The sequence below is a fragment of the Seriola dumerili genome, unplaced genomic scaffold (assembly GCF_002260705.1).
Source record: "Seriola dumerili isolate Sdu_G_001 unplaced genomic scaffold, Sdu_1.0 BDQW01000017.1, whole genome shotgun sequence".
NCBI classification, from domain to species: domain Eukaryota; kingdom Metazoa; phylum Chordata; class Actinopteri; order Carangiformes; family Carangidae; genus Seriola; species Seriola dumerili.
In genome coordinates this window covers 3,136,841-3,151,491 of record NW_019174272.1, presented here as the reverse complement: position 1 = coordinate 3,151,491, position 14,651 = coordinate 3,136,841, and the positions used below count along the sequence as shown (strand labels likewise).

Here is a 14,651-nt window from a genome sequence, read left to right as displayed (position 1 = left end):
CTTTTTATGCCTTACTATACTATGACTTTTTATGCCTTACTATCCTATGACTTTTTATACCATACTTTATGACTTTTTATGCCTTACTATAATATGACTTTTTATGCCTTACTATACTATGACTTTTTTTGCCTTACTATACTATGACTTTTTATACCATACTTTATGACTTTTTATGCCTAACTATTATATGACTTTTTATGCCTTACTATACTATGACTTTTTATACCATACTTTATGACTTTTTATGTCTTACTATAATATGACTTTTTATGCCTTACTATACTATGACTTTTCATGCCTTACTACACTATGACATTTTTATACCTTACTTTATTATGAGTTTTTATTCCTTACTTTATTATGACTTTTCATGACTTATTGTACTATGACTTTTGTGCCCTTAAGAAAAATCTATAAGAGGATATTTTAAAGTTTTTGTCAGAACTGATATTTGACCGCAGAGCAGAGACAGAACACAAAACACAAAACACACCAGCAATAACAGTGTAAGGGAGTTTATTGGTCAGGGGAATCCAGGTGTCTGGTGATTATCCAAGGCAGGAGTAAAGAGGACACTAGAGACCAGATAGAGGTTAGTGAACACACTCTGGAAACACGTGGGATGAATACAGACCAAAGGCAGGTGGTATTGTGTGGCATGACGACAGGGGAGTGTGGCAGGATCAGAAGCACACAAATCAGGAAGTCTTCGCCGTGAAGAGCGGAACAATCTGGCAATGAATGGATGCATGACCGGTGTTGATATACTGCATATGATGAGTGATAGATTGTAGGTGTGGTGATGAGCTGCTGTCCAGACCACGCCCCCGCTGAGTCACCTGATGTCACGGGAAGCACACAGACACACATACATACACAGGGGAGGGGAGACAAACAGACAAATGGGAAAAAACACTGGGAGACGCAGCAGGACTGTGACAGATATCTTATTATGATATATCTGAATATGTGAAGATATAAGTTTATAACATATATGAAATACATACAAATATTTCTTAATTTCTTATTTAATTTAAACATACATTTGTATCTTTTATATTTACATACATAATATGAAGATATACTGTCAGGCTTTGGGATGGATATATGTTTATGTAACATACAGTATGTCTATTATATAAACATACTAAATATACATTCTAATTTCTATTTCATATGTAATATTTACATATACAGGCTATACTGTATATATGATTTTACTTTATATGTACTGATATTTCATATGGAAATTCAACACATGTAAATATATTACATTTGTGTATGGGCATTCCTGAATGTAAATTCAAACCATATACATGTATGTTAATAAACCGGTTGGTTGCTGTCATGAAAAGGTCAATCTCTTTTCTTTTGGAGGGGTGGGAGGGTTGTTGCGTCCCTACCAACCTATGCCCTTATATATGAGTGCGTGTTTATTCTTGTTTTATTCTTCAGGTCAGGACAGTCTGAAGCCAAATATAAAATTTGAACAGCTCCACTAGTTTGATCACTTGCATTCTTCTTGCTTTATGTGTCCTAAAGTCCAAAGTCAACAGCTTTGCGCTAACGGAGATGTGCCTTCTCAGTTTTGTTTGTGATTGACACAGGTGACATATCATAGTGTAGAATACCAGTCATTACACCCACTGCGCAGCTCTTTTTTAGCTCGTAATGCTGATGAGATCTTTGGGTGAAGTGCTGGTCACTGTCTATCAAATCTGCCTCACACTTTTTATCACAAAGCCCCTGTGTTGTGAATAAAATGCAAAAAGATATTTTTCTCTTTGTAAGCATGAAAGCTGCAAGTGTACTGCTGTATAAACATTTACAGCCAGAGGACAAAGATTTATTTGTAAAGAAAAAAAGCAGGAAAATCAGTAAAAAAATATAATACCATATACTGTACATTCCCTCACCATGCTGCCAGTGTACAATTCCTTTAGATGCTTTGCTGTTATACTTTACATTTCACAAAGCATGTGCCAGTGGTGTTAATGGCTGCGCTTTATTCTTCTATAAAGCTGAGACAACCTGGTTAGTGAAGGAGGGCTGTATATAAGTTCTCACACTCAAGGCTGTCTATTCTTTGACCACTGATTCTGAATGCAGCCTGTCTTTCTTACAGGTTTACAGGTGCAAAGGGGCCTCTCCTTCCCTTTTCCTCCTCCACCTCTTTTGTGACTGAGTGATGTGTGTATGTCTGATATTGTAGAACAGTGTGTGTGTGTGTGTGTGTGTGTGTGTGTGTGTGTGTGTGCGCATTTCTATGCCTGGTATTGTCCTGAGGGTGCTAGGAGGTGCATGAGTGTGTGCATGCGTGTGTGCCAGACCTCATTGTGTTGAAGTGGAGCAGAGGTTGTGTGTTTATGTGAGTAAGGAGTGAGTGTAGTATCGTGAAGTGGTGTGCAGTTTGGCTTGGATTTGGTTATATAGACTCTGTCATTGTGTGCGTGCGTGCGTGCGTGCGTGCGTGCGTGCGTGCGTGCGTGCGTGCGTGAGTGAGTGAGTGAGTGAGTGAGTGTGTATGTATGGGCACACCCATGTGCGCATGCTCCATCTCCACCAGTGTCTTTGGCAAGGTTGTCTGTCCTGACCCTTGCCCAGGCATCATGATGTGTGTGTGTGTGTGTGTGTGTGTGTGTGTATGCGCCTGTTTGCGCCTGTTCCTATGTCAGTGCACGTACACGCATGCATGCAGTGCCTCCACTAATGGACAGTCTTTGTGGGGGCCTCTCTTTTCAGCCATGCTGCTTTTGAGACACATTGTGCCTGGGCATAGAAACAGAAGCTCTCCATTGCCCCTCAATAGGCCAAAAACAAAACCGTGTCAGGCGAGCTAGCAGCCCCCGAGTGTTTGCCATTTAAGTCCCGACCAATGGTGGTGCAGATGGAACAAAAGGCCTGGACAGGGAAGGAGGCCTGCACTGTTTACAGTGCTAATGTCTGGGTGGCACTCCCAACAAGGCCCCTTCATACACATACATGTGTACGCACACTCAGTCACTCAATCTCTCTCTTTCTGTGTCTCACTCTGTCACATACACACACTGAATCAACAGGTACATATGCACATCTTGTGCATTTTCGAAACAAAACTGCCAGTGAATCTTAGACATACTGGGGTGAACATGTGTTCTCTATAATGCTGAAGCATGAGTCTGTCACTGGAAGCAAGTTAGGAACTTGTTTATGAGGAAAGGAATAGCAGACTTTGCGTCATGTGTGCATCTGATAACTGAAGTGGCAATGTTTTGTTTTCCAAAGATGCTCTCATTTCTTTCTATTACAAAGACACTCTCACACTTATGTGTTTCTTGGTGTAATCAAACAGATTTGTTAGGTATGGGCAAACTGAGCTCAGAGGATAATCTCAAAATCTGCCTTTTGACCAGTTTATATATTTCATGTCATTTTGTCATTAACATTTCTTTAATTAATTAAAAGTTTTATCCAAATAATCAGGATAGCGTAGTGTTCCTTTTTTAATATAAGGATTAATATAATATGGGATTTGTACAGTCTTATAGAAACAGTTTTATAGTCATTCTGTCTCTCATCAATTTAATATGTGAATTTAATGTCCTGCGTTTTGTTTATCTAACACTGAGACAAAACATCTTTTCACATGCCGTTTATATACAGTGCTAACTTGAATCTCCAATTTGAATATATGAAAGCACTTTTTAAAAAAGTCTTTATCTGTATTATTTAATGTCATTATTACTGCAGTGTAAGAAGTAAGGTGCATTCAATGTGTTTGAATGCCTCAAACAGCTGTCTCTCCTCTTATTCCAAGGTGTCTCATCCCATTTCAGTACAGGCGAGTAAAACAACTGACATTGAGAGGTGCTGTCAGAGACGAGGGTATGTTTGGGCTTTCGATTTTTACTGAAGAGGAGAGGGGGAGAGTCTGACACTGGTATCAAATAGCCTGCTCTGTCCTTGGACTGGGGTTATCTTGTAAATACTCTGCTCCAAGTCTATAAAAGCGAGGGTCCTTTATGACGGCCAAGGCCACTCATTCACTTTAAAATAAAAAAGCACTCAGTGCAGTCTCAGTGTCTGGTTAGGGAGGCGGCAAGTGGGGAAGGATAGATGAAGGGATGGAACTGAAGGAGAAAGTAGAAAGAAGAAGTACAGTGCCACAGTCTTTGGAGTAGAGTTCTTGTTGTCACAAGTTTCACTCTTCCAGGAAATATTATATGGAATGTAAAGTAGCTGACGTTGGGAGATGATTTGAACAAGTTAATGCAATATCCTCCCCTCTCTGGGCTTTCGCTTGATTTTGTTTCTCTGTGTCTCTATTCTGTTTGTATTTTATTCTAAGTAAATACAGAGTCCCCTCAGCGGCCCCTGTAGCTAGTGATTCAGGTTCCTCATCTCTGGATGTGTAATGAGTTCTGCCTTGTTTTTGTCTAACAACAACACACAATAATAAGCAAAGTAATTAAAAGCAGTACGAGGGAGATGGGGGGGAAAGCAGACCCCACTTACCGACAAGCATTAAAAATGAATTGCATTCAAGAAGCAGCAGTGGTATTACTGGTTTGATGAAATGAGCTCTGTTTTGAGTAATTTTTCTGTTTAATTTTTTTCTTGTGTGATGCATGTGTGTCTCTCCTGCTCCGGCAGATGTGTACAATGTTGATTTTATTAAAAATGAAGACACACAGCGTAGCATAGCATAAACAAAGTCTGATTATACCTGTGTTACACTGCCTGTTGGTTTGACGTGGATGTCTTCACCATGAGTAGAAATTGAGGGGAGGTGGTGGGGAGGGGGAGTGAATTTAGATTTAATTAGCTTTTTGACTAAGGACAACATCTCCATGTTTTGTTACAGAGGACAGAGTTGCTGTGGCAGCGTGGCTGACCGCCTGTCACCTGCCCGGGCTCTCTTTGACCTCGTCTCCAGTGGCAACATGTCCTGCCCCCTTCAGACAGACAGCCACGTGGGGACAAAATGACATCCTTAACCTTTACGCATGTCGGCAAGCAACATGACAACACGCATAACTGAGTGTATGCGCCTGTGCATCTCATATGGACAACCAGACACATAGGGAACTAACACACCCAAACGCACACACACTGTGCACATACTCTCACACACAGCACAGAAGATCATCTAATATCAGAGAGCGTCAGGGGCGGAAATCCGATCATCTGACAACCAGGATACAGATAGCGATTCCCCACCGCTGATCCATGCAACAGATAGTTTCCACAAACAGCAGCCCAGCTAAGGTTACAGCCAGCCAGGGCCCACATAACAACGTAATGCTCTGCCTCACATCGAGATAAAACAAAAGCTTAGGTTACCGTCGATAGGAAATCGATAAGAAAATGCAGTGTTTGTGTTAGATTCTTGATGAAAACTTTGACAAAAGGAAATTAGAAAATGTTTGCTTCTGCTTGCACTAATATCACGTGTGTCAGTCCTGTTAGGTATTATGTTTTTGTAATTTTCACTTCATGATTATATCATTGTTCATCTCCTTTTTTAATTGAAGCTCATTAAATGTTTAACCCAAATGTCAGTATATTTGATTAAACACCCATAATTGTTTAAAAAAATTCAATTCAGGCAAAGTAAAGTATCATCACTTTACATTTCCCTTGCCTCAAAGTCCTCTTAATAATATGAATATGTATTTATATTATAAATGAAGTAAAGAGATATGGCTCCCTTCATATCAATGTAATTATGAATCACAAAAAAAAGAGTTTGATTCAAATAAAATAGGCCATTTGTACACAAGCAATTAACTAGTGCGGCTTTAAATAATGTAGCCCAGATGGAACCTAATTATAGTCGGCATGCTTTGATTTGGGCTTTCTGTTGGAGTATCACTCGGGGCGTCACTTTGGATTTTCAGTCACCTAGCGTTTGTTTTGAAATTTGTGACAATCAGAGCCGATTACCATTTGTAACAGCATGCAGCGTTTGGTGCGGAGGGAAGAAAGCATGGCCCATAGCTATGGAGGAGTTTCCTTGTTTCCTTTTCAACGGCTCAAAACTCTCCTCCTCTGTTCCCTTAGCTCACTGCACACAAATGATAACAACTGTCTGTGTGTGCGTGTGTGTGTGTGTGTGTGTGTGTGTGTGTGTGTGTGTGTGTGTGTGCATGGGCTCATGTGTTTGATTGGTTGGCGTTTTGGGGGAGGGTACAGCGGGTATGTGCTACATGTGTAAGTGAATGTATGTATGTGTGTGTGTGTGTGTGTGTGCGTGTGCGCACCATCCATGAGTAGGCCCATGCAAGTGACGAATGGGTGTGTGTGTGTGTGTGTGTGTGTGTGTGTCAGCCTGTTGTAGAGTCAGAGGGAGATCAAACAGTCAGTCAATTACCTTGAGAGGGCTCCAGTGGCTGTGACAGAGAGGAGGAGGCTAAATATCCAGGATCAAATACTCTCCTCTGCCTGTCACATAATGAGGCAGCTTCGCCAGGCTCAGACAACACACGTAGAGTGGTCAAACACAGGGCAGGGGTTAGGCGCTGGACTGAAACAGTGCCATGACCTGAGCACAGAGCACGGCTCGCACCACAGACCCTGTAACGAAACAGTGGCAAGAAAAAGACAGTGAACCATGTGGAATGACCTGGTTTTGTGCATTGACTGGTCATTAACTGTGATCTGATCTTCATCTAAGTCGCATGTGTAGACAAACATAGTGTCCTGAAGCTAATATCACACAATCATTATCTTTTGTGTCTTTATGGAACACAACCATTAAACATTCACAGTGCTGGTGGAAAAAATAACTGTTCAAACCTCCTTTGGCATCAATGACCTCAAACAAGCTCTTCTAATAGCTGCAGATCGGATCTTCCCTATGTTCAGGAGGAATTTGGGACCGTTCTTCGTACAGAACTGCTTCAGGAAATGCAAAGGATTCACTCGCATCACCATGGAGCTGTGTGTGTGTGTGGGTGTGTGTTTCTGCCTCACCGCAAGGTTGTAGCCGTCATCATTCTACATGGAGTAATAATGTCTGTTAAGCCTGCCATTGCCTAATACTAATTATAAACACATTGTTAAAGTAAAGAGATTTTTTTCCCTGCATTTCCCTTGACAATACCCAATGTTATGGAGCTCACAATTACATCATTATTGCATTTACAATAAACGAGGACATTATTGCATTTACAGTAAACTTCATTAGATTAATGCAATTACAATAAACTTGTTAAAATTGTAGCATGCAACTTAATTGATTCATAGTTAATGCAAGAAAGCACACATAAATACACAAGGTACTTTTGATCAATTTAGTGATTAGTTTGATCAATGAAATACAAGTTATAATTAAAATCATGAAAATGGAAGAGCTCTTTGCCTGTCACATCTTGTTTTAACAATACATGAAATCAATTGGCCATAAAAGAAAAATCTGCTTATCAGTTGAAAAACTTTTTTAGCATGGGACTAAAACTGAGGATAAAGTCGTGCTCATTGGCTGTTTATGGGTTCACTTTACACACGAGATAGAGCCAGATGACACCTCATCGATCCCCACATCTTTTAAAGATATTACTTTGATTTGTGGCGTAGCTGAGGTAATTCTTTCTCTCCCTCACTCTCTCTCTCTCTCTCTCTCTCTGTCTCTCCCGACTAGTGAAGCCTGGTCATTGGGGTTCCTCCTCTAAATCAGTGGTCACATCTCAGCTTTGACAACATCCATTAGGTTCGACACACTTTGGCTATTAAAGGAAGAGTGGACGTAAGCTGTTAAAGGCCTATTTAAGCTCATGTGAGAGTGGGTTTATGTCTCTATGGGTGAGTGTTGTCTGGGTAAAGGGGAGGGGGGGTTTGGACTTCATCTCAAAGCCTCCACCATATAGAGGGGTGGAACCTACCACCAGAGTCATTGGAGGGGCACAGTCTCATCTGCATATTGGCACAGAGACGCCCCCCTGGTGACCCCGAACTGCGATGGGATAGGGTGGAGAGGCTGGCGGCGTTCCGCAGGAGTTCACCGCCAGTTCAGGGTGAACGAGAGAGCGCTGCACCATTGATCGCTTCTGCAGGAGAAAAAAAAAGGACAAAACAGAAGTAAAAACACTAGTGAGGGAGAGACCGATGAAATGGGGAACAAGGAGGAGGAGGAGGAGGAGGTGGAAAAAGATCACAGTGCCTCAAATTGGATATAAATGATAGATTAGAGGTGTGAGAGGGCTGTGTCTTTGTTTTCCAGGGATGTGTGTTATGCTGAGCCTTACACAGGTAGCAGAGTCACTGAGAGTGCCGGGTTATTGACTCCCATGATTGCTCGGCCAGCAAATTTGACCCAAGGCACTGACTGCAGTCTGGTTGCTATATAGCGTGCAGCACAGTCCCTTATCTCAGAGTGATCGAGAACCCTACATACTCGTACGCACAAATTACACACAAACAAAACACACCACCAGCAACTGAACCCAAATCCACTCTCAGCCCAAGACCCCACACTTACCCTCTGTCTTACAGTCATGCACACAAATACACACTGGTGTATCCACCCCATCTCCATTAATGCGTCCAGGCAGGGGTCAATCTAATAAACATGGGGTCAGTGCAGTGGTCATCAGAGGCCTGTCTATGGTGAGAGAGCCTTTAAGGTGCCTCCTAATTGTATCCCTGCGGCCTTCTAGTCTGGCTTTTTATAGCCGATACAATGTACACACAGGAGAAGGGAGGAAGGAAGGAGAAAGGCACTGTAGAAAGGAGCAGAGGTAAAGAGGTATCTCTAATGTACTACTGATGTGACTCTTTCAGAAGGGTCATGGTTTTCACCCCTTTTCTGTTGAGACCAGTTGTTTTCAGGCAACCCTAAGCTTATCCTTTGTTTTAATCCTCATGAGGAATTGTAGGGATCCATTATAATATCCTTATCTCACAAAAAAATGCAGGTCCCAACAAAAAACAAGTCTTAAGTGTGCAAATAAAGACTGAAAAAGAAATTTCATTACTGCCAGGCTTCTTTTCACTCATCTCTCTGTCTGTAAACACATGTAAATGTTTCTTAGATCCATCTATAGAGGGATGGAGCTGTTAATATCATCTTGCAGCAAACCTATTCTCCCCCTGGGAAAACAAGAGGGCACCTCAATATGGCTTCTCAAGACAGTTTTTGGACTAAGCAGCTGAGCTGCTAGCCAGCGGCGGCAGAAACAAGCCCTTATCTGTTAGCGCTGAATGGTTAGCGAGCAGGAGTAGAAACGAGTCAGGCAGCAGCTGCAGCCATGATCTGTCCTCATCAGTGATGCTCCAAGGCAGAGCTGAGGTGTTCTGTAGCAGGACTAGCTGGTGCAGGAGAAACTGCCACTGGGTTTAAGCTATCCAAGTAGAAAAGCTGGCCTGTGATACCCTAACCCCAAGGAACCTGAGTCGCATGTACCAGATTTCAAGCGACCCCAACTTGGGAACTGGCTAACCTGGAGGAGGTCAGAGGGAAACCCAGCACTGCTGCCTCCCCCCGCTACCGCCAGACCACCTGATATGTCCACTAGTTACTTCCACTCTCCATCTTCTGTCTTGCCTTTCCTCAATCAGCCCTTTAGAGTGAACGACTACCGCTCCACTGGTTTCACTTAGTGCGCCCATTGTGCATAACTGGAAGGGCTGAGATGGAGAGAGGGACGTGCAGTGGTGTTGATTATCAGGTATCCACTTGGATAACATATTAAGGCTGTCCCATTGGACTAATAGGTCATAGGCTGTCATGGCTCTCATGCTCAAGGTCTTTGGCTTGCAGGAAGAGATACAGAGCATTGTAGAAGTGGTGAGCCTTCTGAGACTAAACATCTTATCTAATGGTGTTCACTCATTTATAACAGTAGGTGTATAGGATGCAGGGATACATTTTAAATTATGTTCGAATATCCACATGCACTTGAACTCTGCTCATATTTATGTTTGTGTGTGCATCTGTGTGTCTCTTCTACATGTAGGCACAGAGAGACATGAGCTGACCTCCTGGATGAGTTTCACCTCCATCTTCAGGTTCTTCAGCGAGGTCCTGGAGGCGAAAGAAGATGAGGAGGCGGAGGAGACCTCCAACACGGTCACCACACGCAGCAGCTCCCTCAAAAACAAACACCAAGATTTGTAGAGGACCGACGACAATGACTTGGAACAAGAGGAGAAGGAGGGGGGAGGCAAGGGATCAGAGGGGGGAATGCAGGCAGGGAGGCTGAGGTTCCAGATCCTCTCTGCTATTTTTTTTTTCTTTTTCTTTCTCTCCCTCTGTAACCTCCATCTTTCCTTCTCACTCTTCTCGCTGAGTGTCATTTCTCCCTTCCAGCCCTTCCTGGCTCTGCACACACATAGCCTTGTTGTTGTAAGAGACAAGAGTACAGGGTCACCATGTATACATCACAATAACATTTTGCATTACTTCTAGATGAGCGGAACTGTCAAAGCAATATGGGCTTGAGTGTTAGCGCTTCCCGTGGGCTGTGGCCTGGCTGCGGGTACGGGCCACGGCAGCAAAGATTAAGTCTGACAGGCGCTGTGCACAATGCATTGTGGTGCACCTCTAATTGTCCTGACATCAGCCTGAACTGAGCTAATGCCCCGCCTGCCCTCCAGTCTGCACTGCTCAGTCTCTTGCTCCTCTCCCTCTTCCCCCCCGGTCCTAAAGCCTGGACTGCTTCAGCTCATGCTGTCTGGAATCTTCTGCTAAGATTTGATAACATTTTAACCTGGCCATTGCTCATTGTAATTTTTTTTTTTTTTTCATACTCACCACAAATGTTTTTAGTAAGAGTGGATCACCACTCTTAGCTGGTGACCATTTGTTGTGTGTTAACAAAGGATGTTGTTTTTATGATTCCTTCATTCTCTTAATTCCTCTGCACCTGAAGTTAGTTTTAAACTTGACTTTCTTGCTTTGTGTAAAATGTGGTTTTAACCCGTGCCATATATTCCTGGGATTGCAGTGCTTACAATAAGAGAGATCTTTTTTTTTTTTATTTCTCAACTTGGAGCTAAATTTGAATGCAATGTCTCACACACAAATTCACACTATTTGATTTTTAATATTAAGCCAATACTTCTCATAACTGTAAGTGTTTACTTTAGAATATCTCTGAGTTTGATTTGTAAAACCGTGCAGAGTCCACCTCTCTGTGTTTATTATAAATATATATCACTTTTTTTCAGTTTTATAGCCTTGAAATTGATGTCCCCAGATGATTGAATGTGATGAAACAAATAAAACAAATACAACCTGTGCTGAATATGGAAAATTCAGGACACTGAGCATATTTAAAATCACTTAAAGTCAAGCATCAAAATGGGTTTGAGGGATATCTCATTTTAACAGGAGCCAGAAGTCAGCTCACAACACTCATAAAGCCTCAATATATCGCCTTACACATGTCAGGAAATCCAAGATTTCAATATTATTCTAAGCCTGAATGATATTTCCTTAGATGTTGGAGAAATGTAACATATCTATTTTTTTCCCCTTTTTTCCTTCCACCAAAGTAGGCTACTCTTCTTGTGTACTTAGGAGTGACAAAGTCAGCTCCCTGCTCAGCTGCACATAATCTGACTATGTGACACAAACATGATAATTTTTTTCCATAAGGCTGGTGTGTTTTATAAACCACTCAAGGCTTAATGGAATACATTTCTAATGTGTCATGACATTAGTAAAAACTCAAACCGAATACTAAATCTTATGATACCTTAGACACTTTCTCAAATATATGCTTTTTTTTTTTTTTTTACTTCAAATAGTTACCATTGTTAAACTTGCACACTGTGAAATCCTGCCTCTCCTGCCCACTGTGTGTATGGTTTAAGGCTTTTGTGGATTATCTTTCTGCTGTAATGAGACAACTGTGGCTGATGGTTGCAGGCCTAATTTCCTTTTAATTTGATTCAGATCTCTCCAGGTTTCTGCAAAGAAGTTGGCTTATTATTTGATTTGATGAGTTTCATTTCAAGATACCATTGCTCATCTTTCTGCTTTTCAGCTACAATCAGTTCATTTTTCACTCCATAATTTGTATATTGTTGCCTTAGGAATAAACAAGACTCTGCTCACTGTTTTTAATAATATCCAGCAAGCCATATGTGAATGGAACTAAAGATGTAAGAGCAGCCTAAATGCAAAGCACAGTCTGCAAATAAAAGGGGACTAATTTTGCCAATTGCTCTTGAAGACATTATTTTTTGCAGATGGTTTATATGTTGTTTTGGTTTCAGAAACACGCCTATTCAGTTTTATCGTAGTACAAGCCTTTTAGATTTTATGAAACCGCGAGTGTCCTGCCAGGTCACATATTCTTCTATTCTCAAATGTTTCTCTTTTTCTCTTTTGATTCATTTCGGTTTTAAACGACTGTCTTTAAAAAATTATTCGACATTTTCTGCAACATAGTAATTACTTTACTTTTACGTGATTTATTTCTTTTTTTTTTGTAATTAATCCATAAAATCTGTCTACAGCAAATAAAATAAACTTTTGCATCCTTGTTTTTAAACTGTACCCTGTATATTTTCCTATTCCATTGTTGATTATTTTATCATTATTATTTCTCGTTTTGCTATTTATTTCCTCGGGTTTTCCTTGCAAACTACCACGATTATTATTATTATTTTTTATTTTTTTATTTTTTTTACCGGATTGCCGGTGCAGGATGGCGGACAGTACGGATGTGTAGGGGAAAAAATGAATTTTCAGAACACAGAGAGTCCGGTGCGATTGTATAAAGACAGACAGAGAGATGTTTCCCCGATCAGTGTAAAGTGAGTGCAGCGGGACGAGGAAGTCGAGCACCAAGTGAAAAGTGACCTGACTCTCACATGACAGCTATCAAATCCAACCGAGGAGTAGGAGGAGGAGGAGGAGGAGGACCATGTTAATTTGCTACCAAATAATCGACCAGTGTGAAGTATCTTATGTCACATTTCTGAACTGTCACTTTTACGTGAAGTGGTGGATAGACGTTTTAAGGGGCTGAACTTTTCAAGCATGTCCTATAAGGTCAGGCTATACACTGACAGAGAGCAGTGTCTTTAAACTGACAGGAAGGAGTGTGGCAAAAGGAAAACAAACTATAAACAGTCATTCCCCTCTTTTTGGTCATTAATTTTGGCAAAGTGACCCCCCACCCCACGCCACCCCACCCGATCCCTCCTCTCTCCAACTCAGCGAGGTTTTACAGCATCATTTGTTTTCACACGGTGAAACCGATCAGGTCATTAAACGCCCCCTCAATAAATCTTTAGAAATCTTTTCCATTAACCCCCGAACAACAAGTGGAACCAGGCGAGTCCCCCTCACACCGTGTCAGAGCGCTGATTAAAGAGAGGCATTCAATCACACCGACACTCTCACACACACGCACACACACACACACACACAAGTGAATTAGACTCAACTTTCTGCCTTAAAAGTGTTTTCGCAACTTCTTCTGGACAGGTCTGACTGAAGTGCTCTATGATATTGAGAAAGAAAATCTCTATTCTGACATTAGTGAGAATTTTCAGAGTTTAATTAAATAACCTGCCTTCAGCCCAAAGCGGTGGTGTAGTGGTGCCATGAATTATGACCTGCAGAGTCAGTTATCATCAAAGGCAGACGACTAACACACAGCGGAATAAATTATACTTTCGGCCAGGAATGATTTTATGCCTTGAGACTTTCTAGCTATCTGTGAAGTTATTTTACAGATTATATGGCAACATTAAAACTTATGTAAAGTAAGTTTAGATAGGAGAGCCTTATATGTTTCAACCCCCCCCCCCCACAACAAGGAGTCTGGAGCTTCAGCTAAATATGGACATCTGTGGCCCTGTGTCTTCACATTTGGCTAATTAGAAACTATATTTATCTTTTTCAAGTGATAGTCAGAGGGTCCTGTGCAGGTTGATCATTCATGCATCACTTTGTCACGTGTAGCTGTCTCTTCTTGTCCGTGGGGTGCTAGTTTAGGCTTATAAAAGTTCTCCCCAAGGAGGGATCCCCAAACCAACGAGACGCCGTCTGATTAGTCTGTGTTTCCCCTCGCTGGAAGTTAGCACAGCGTGTGAATGTGTAATAGGTATGACTGATCTGATTATAGGTTTCAGTCTCCCGGCTTTTGTAGTCAACTCGCGGTTACAGGCAGTTACAGACAGATCCTGACTGAATTATATCTGCAACAGAAAATAAAATCGGCTGCGGAGCTTTAGGGATAAAAAAAAAAATCCTGCCTAATGGGGGGTCTGTGCTGTAATGTCAGGTTTGTGGAGAAGTGGAGTGGGTGGGTGGGTTGGGTTGGGTTGGGTTGGGTGGGGTCCTTGACATGAAAAAGTTGGGGAACCCCCATGTGTGCTGCCACAGCCTGATATTTCAATTTTTACTTCAAGAGAGTTGTTGTCACGCTTGCTTGCTCCGGCCCACTCTGATATGGACGCCGTCCGTGCAGAAGATGAACTCTTTCCAAAGAAAGCAGGCATTAAGCAAAGTTGGAATGTCACCCCTCTGACAGAGCCCCCCCCCCCCACACACACACACACACACACACACACACACACTCTCTCTCTTCTTCAGCACTCCTCCAGCGGATCACTGTCAGATCACTATTTGCATAATTATATGCTCAGCTCAGAAGAGAAAACTAACCCCCAAATTTTACGGGTCACCTAACTGCAACAATCAATGTTTT

At 41.8% G+C, this 14,651-nt stretch overlaps 1 protein-coding gene across 2 annotated transcripts in view; it reads left to right on the top strand.

Moving 5' to 3' along the window:
• The window catches only part of fam172a (family with sequence similarity 172 member A), a 160,995-nt gene extending 148,554 nt beyond the window's left edge, over nucleotides 1-12,441 (top strand). For both annotated transcript variants that reach the window (XM_022754550.1, XM_022754542.1), the window contains one exon: nucleotides 9,939-12,441. In XM_022754550.1, coding sequence (XP_022610271.1) covers nucleotides 9,939-10,099 — 161 coding nt within the window. In that variant the 3' untranslated portion in view covers nucleotides 10,100-12,441. The remainder of the gene's footprint in view (nucleotides 1-9,938) is intronic.
• Nucleotides 12,442-14,651: the final 2,210 nt, after the last annotated feature.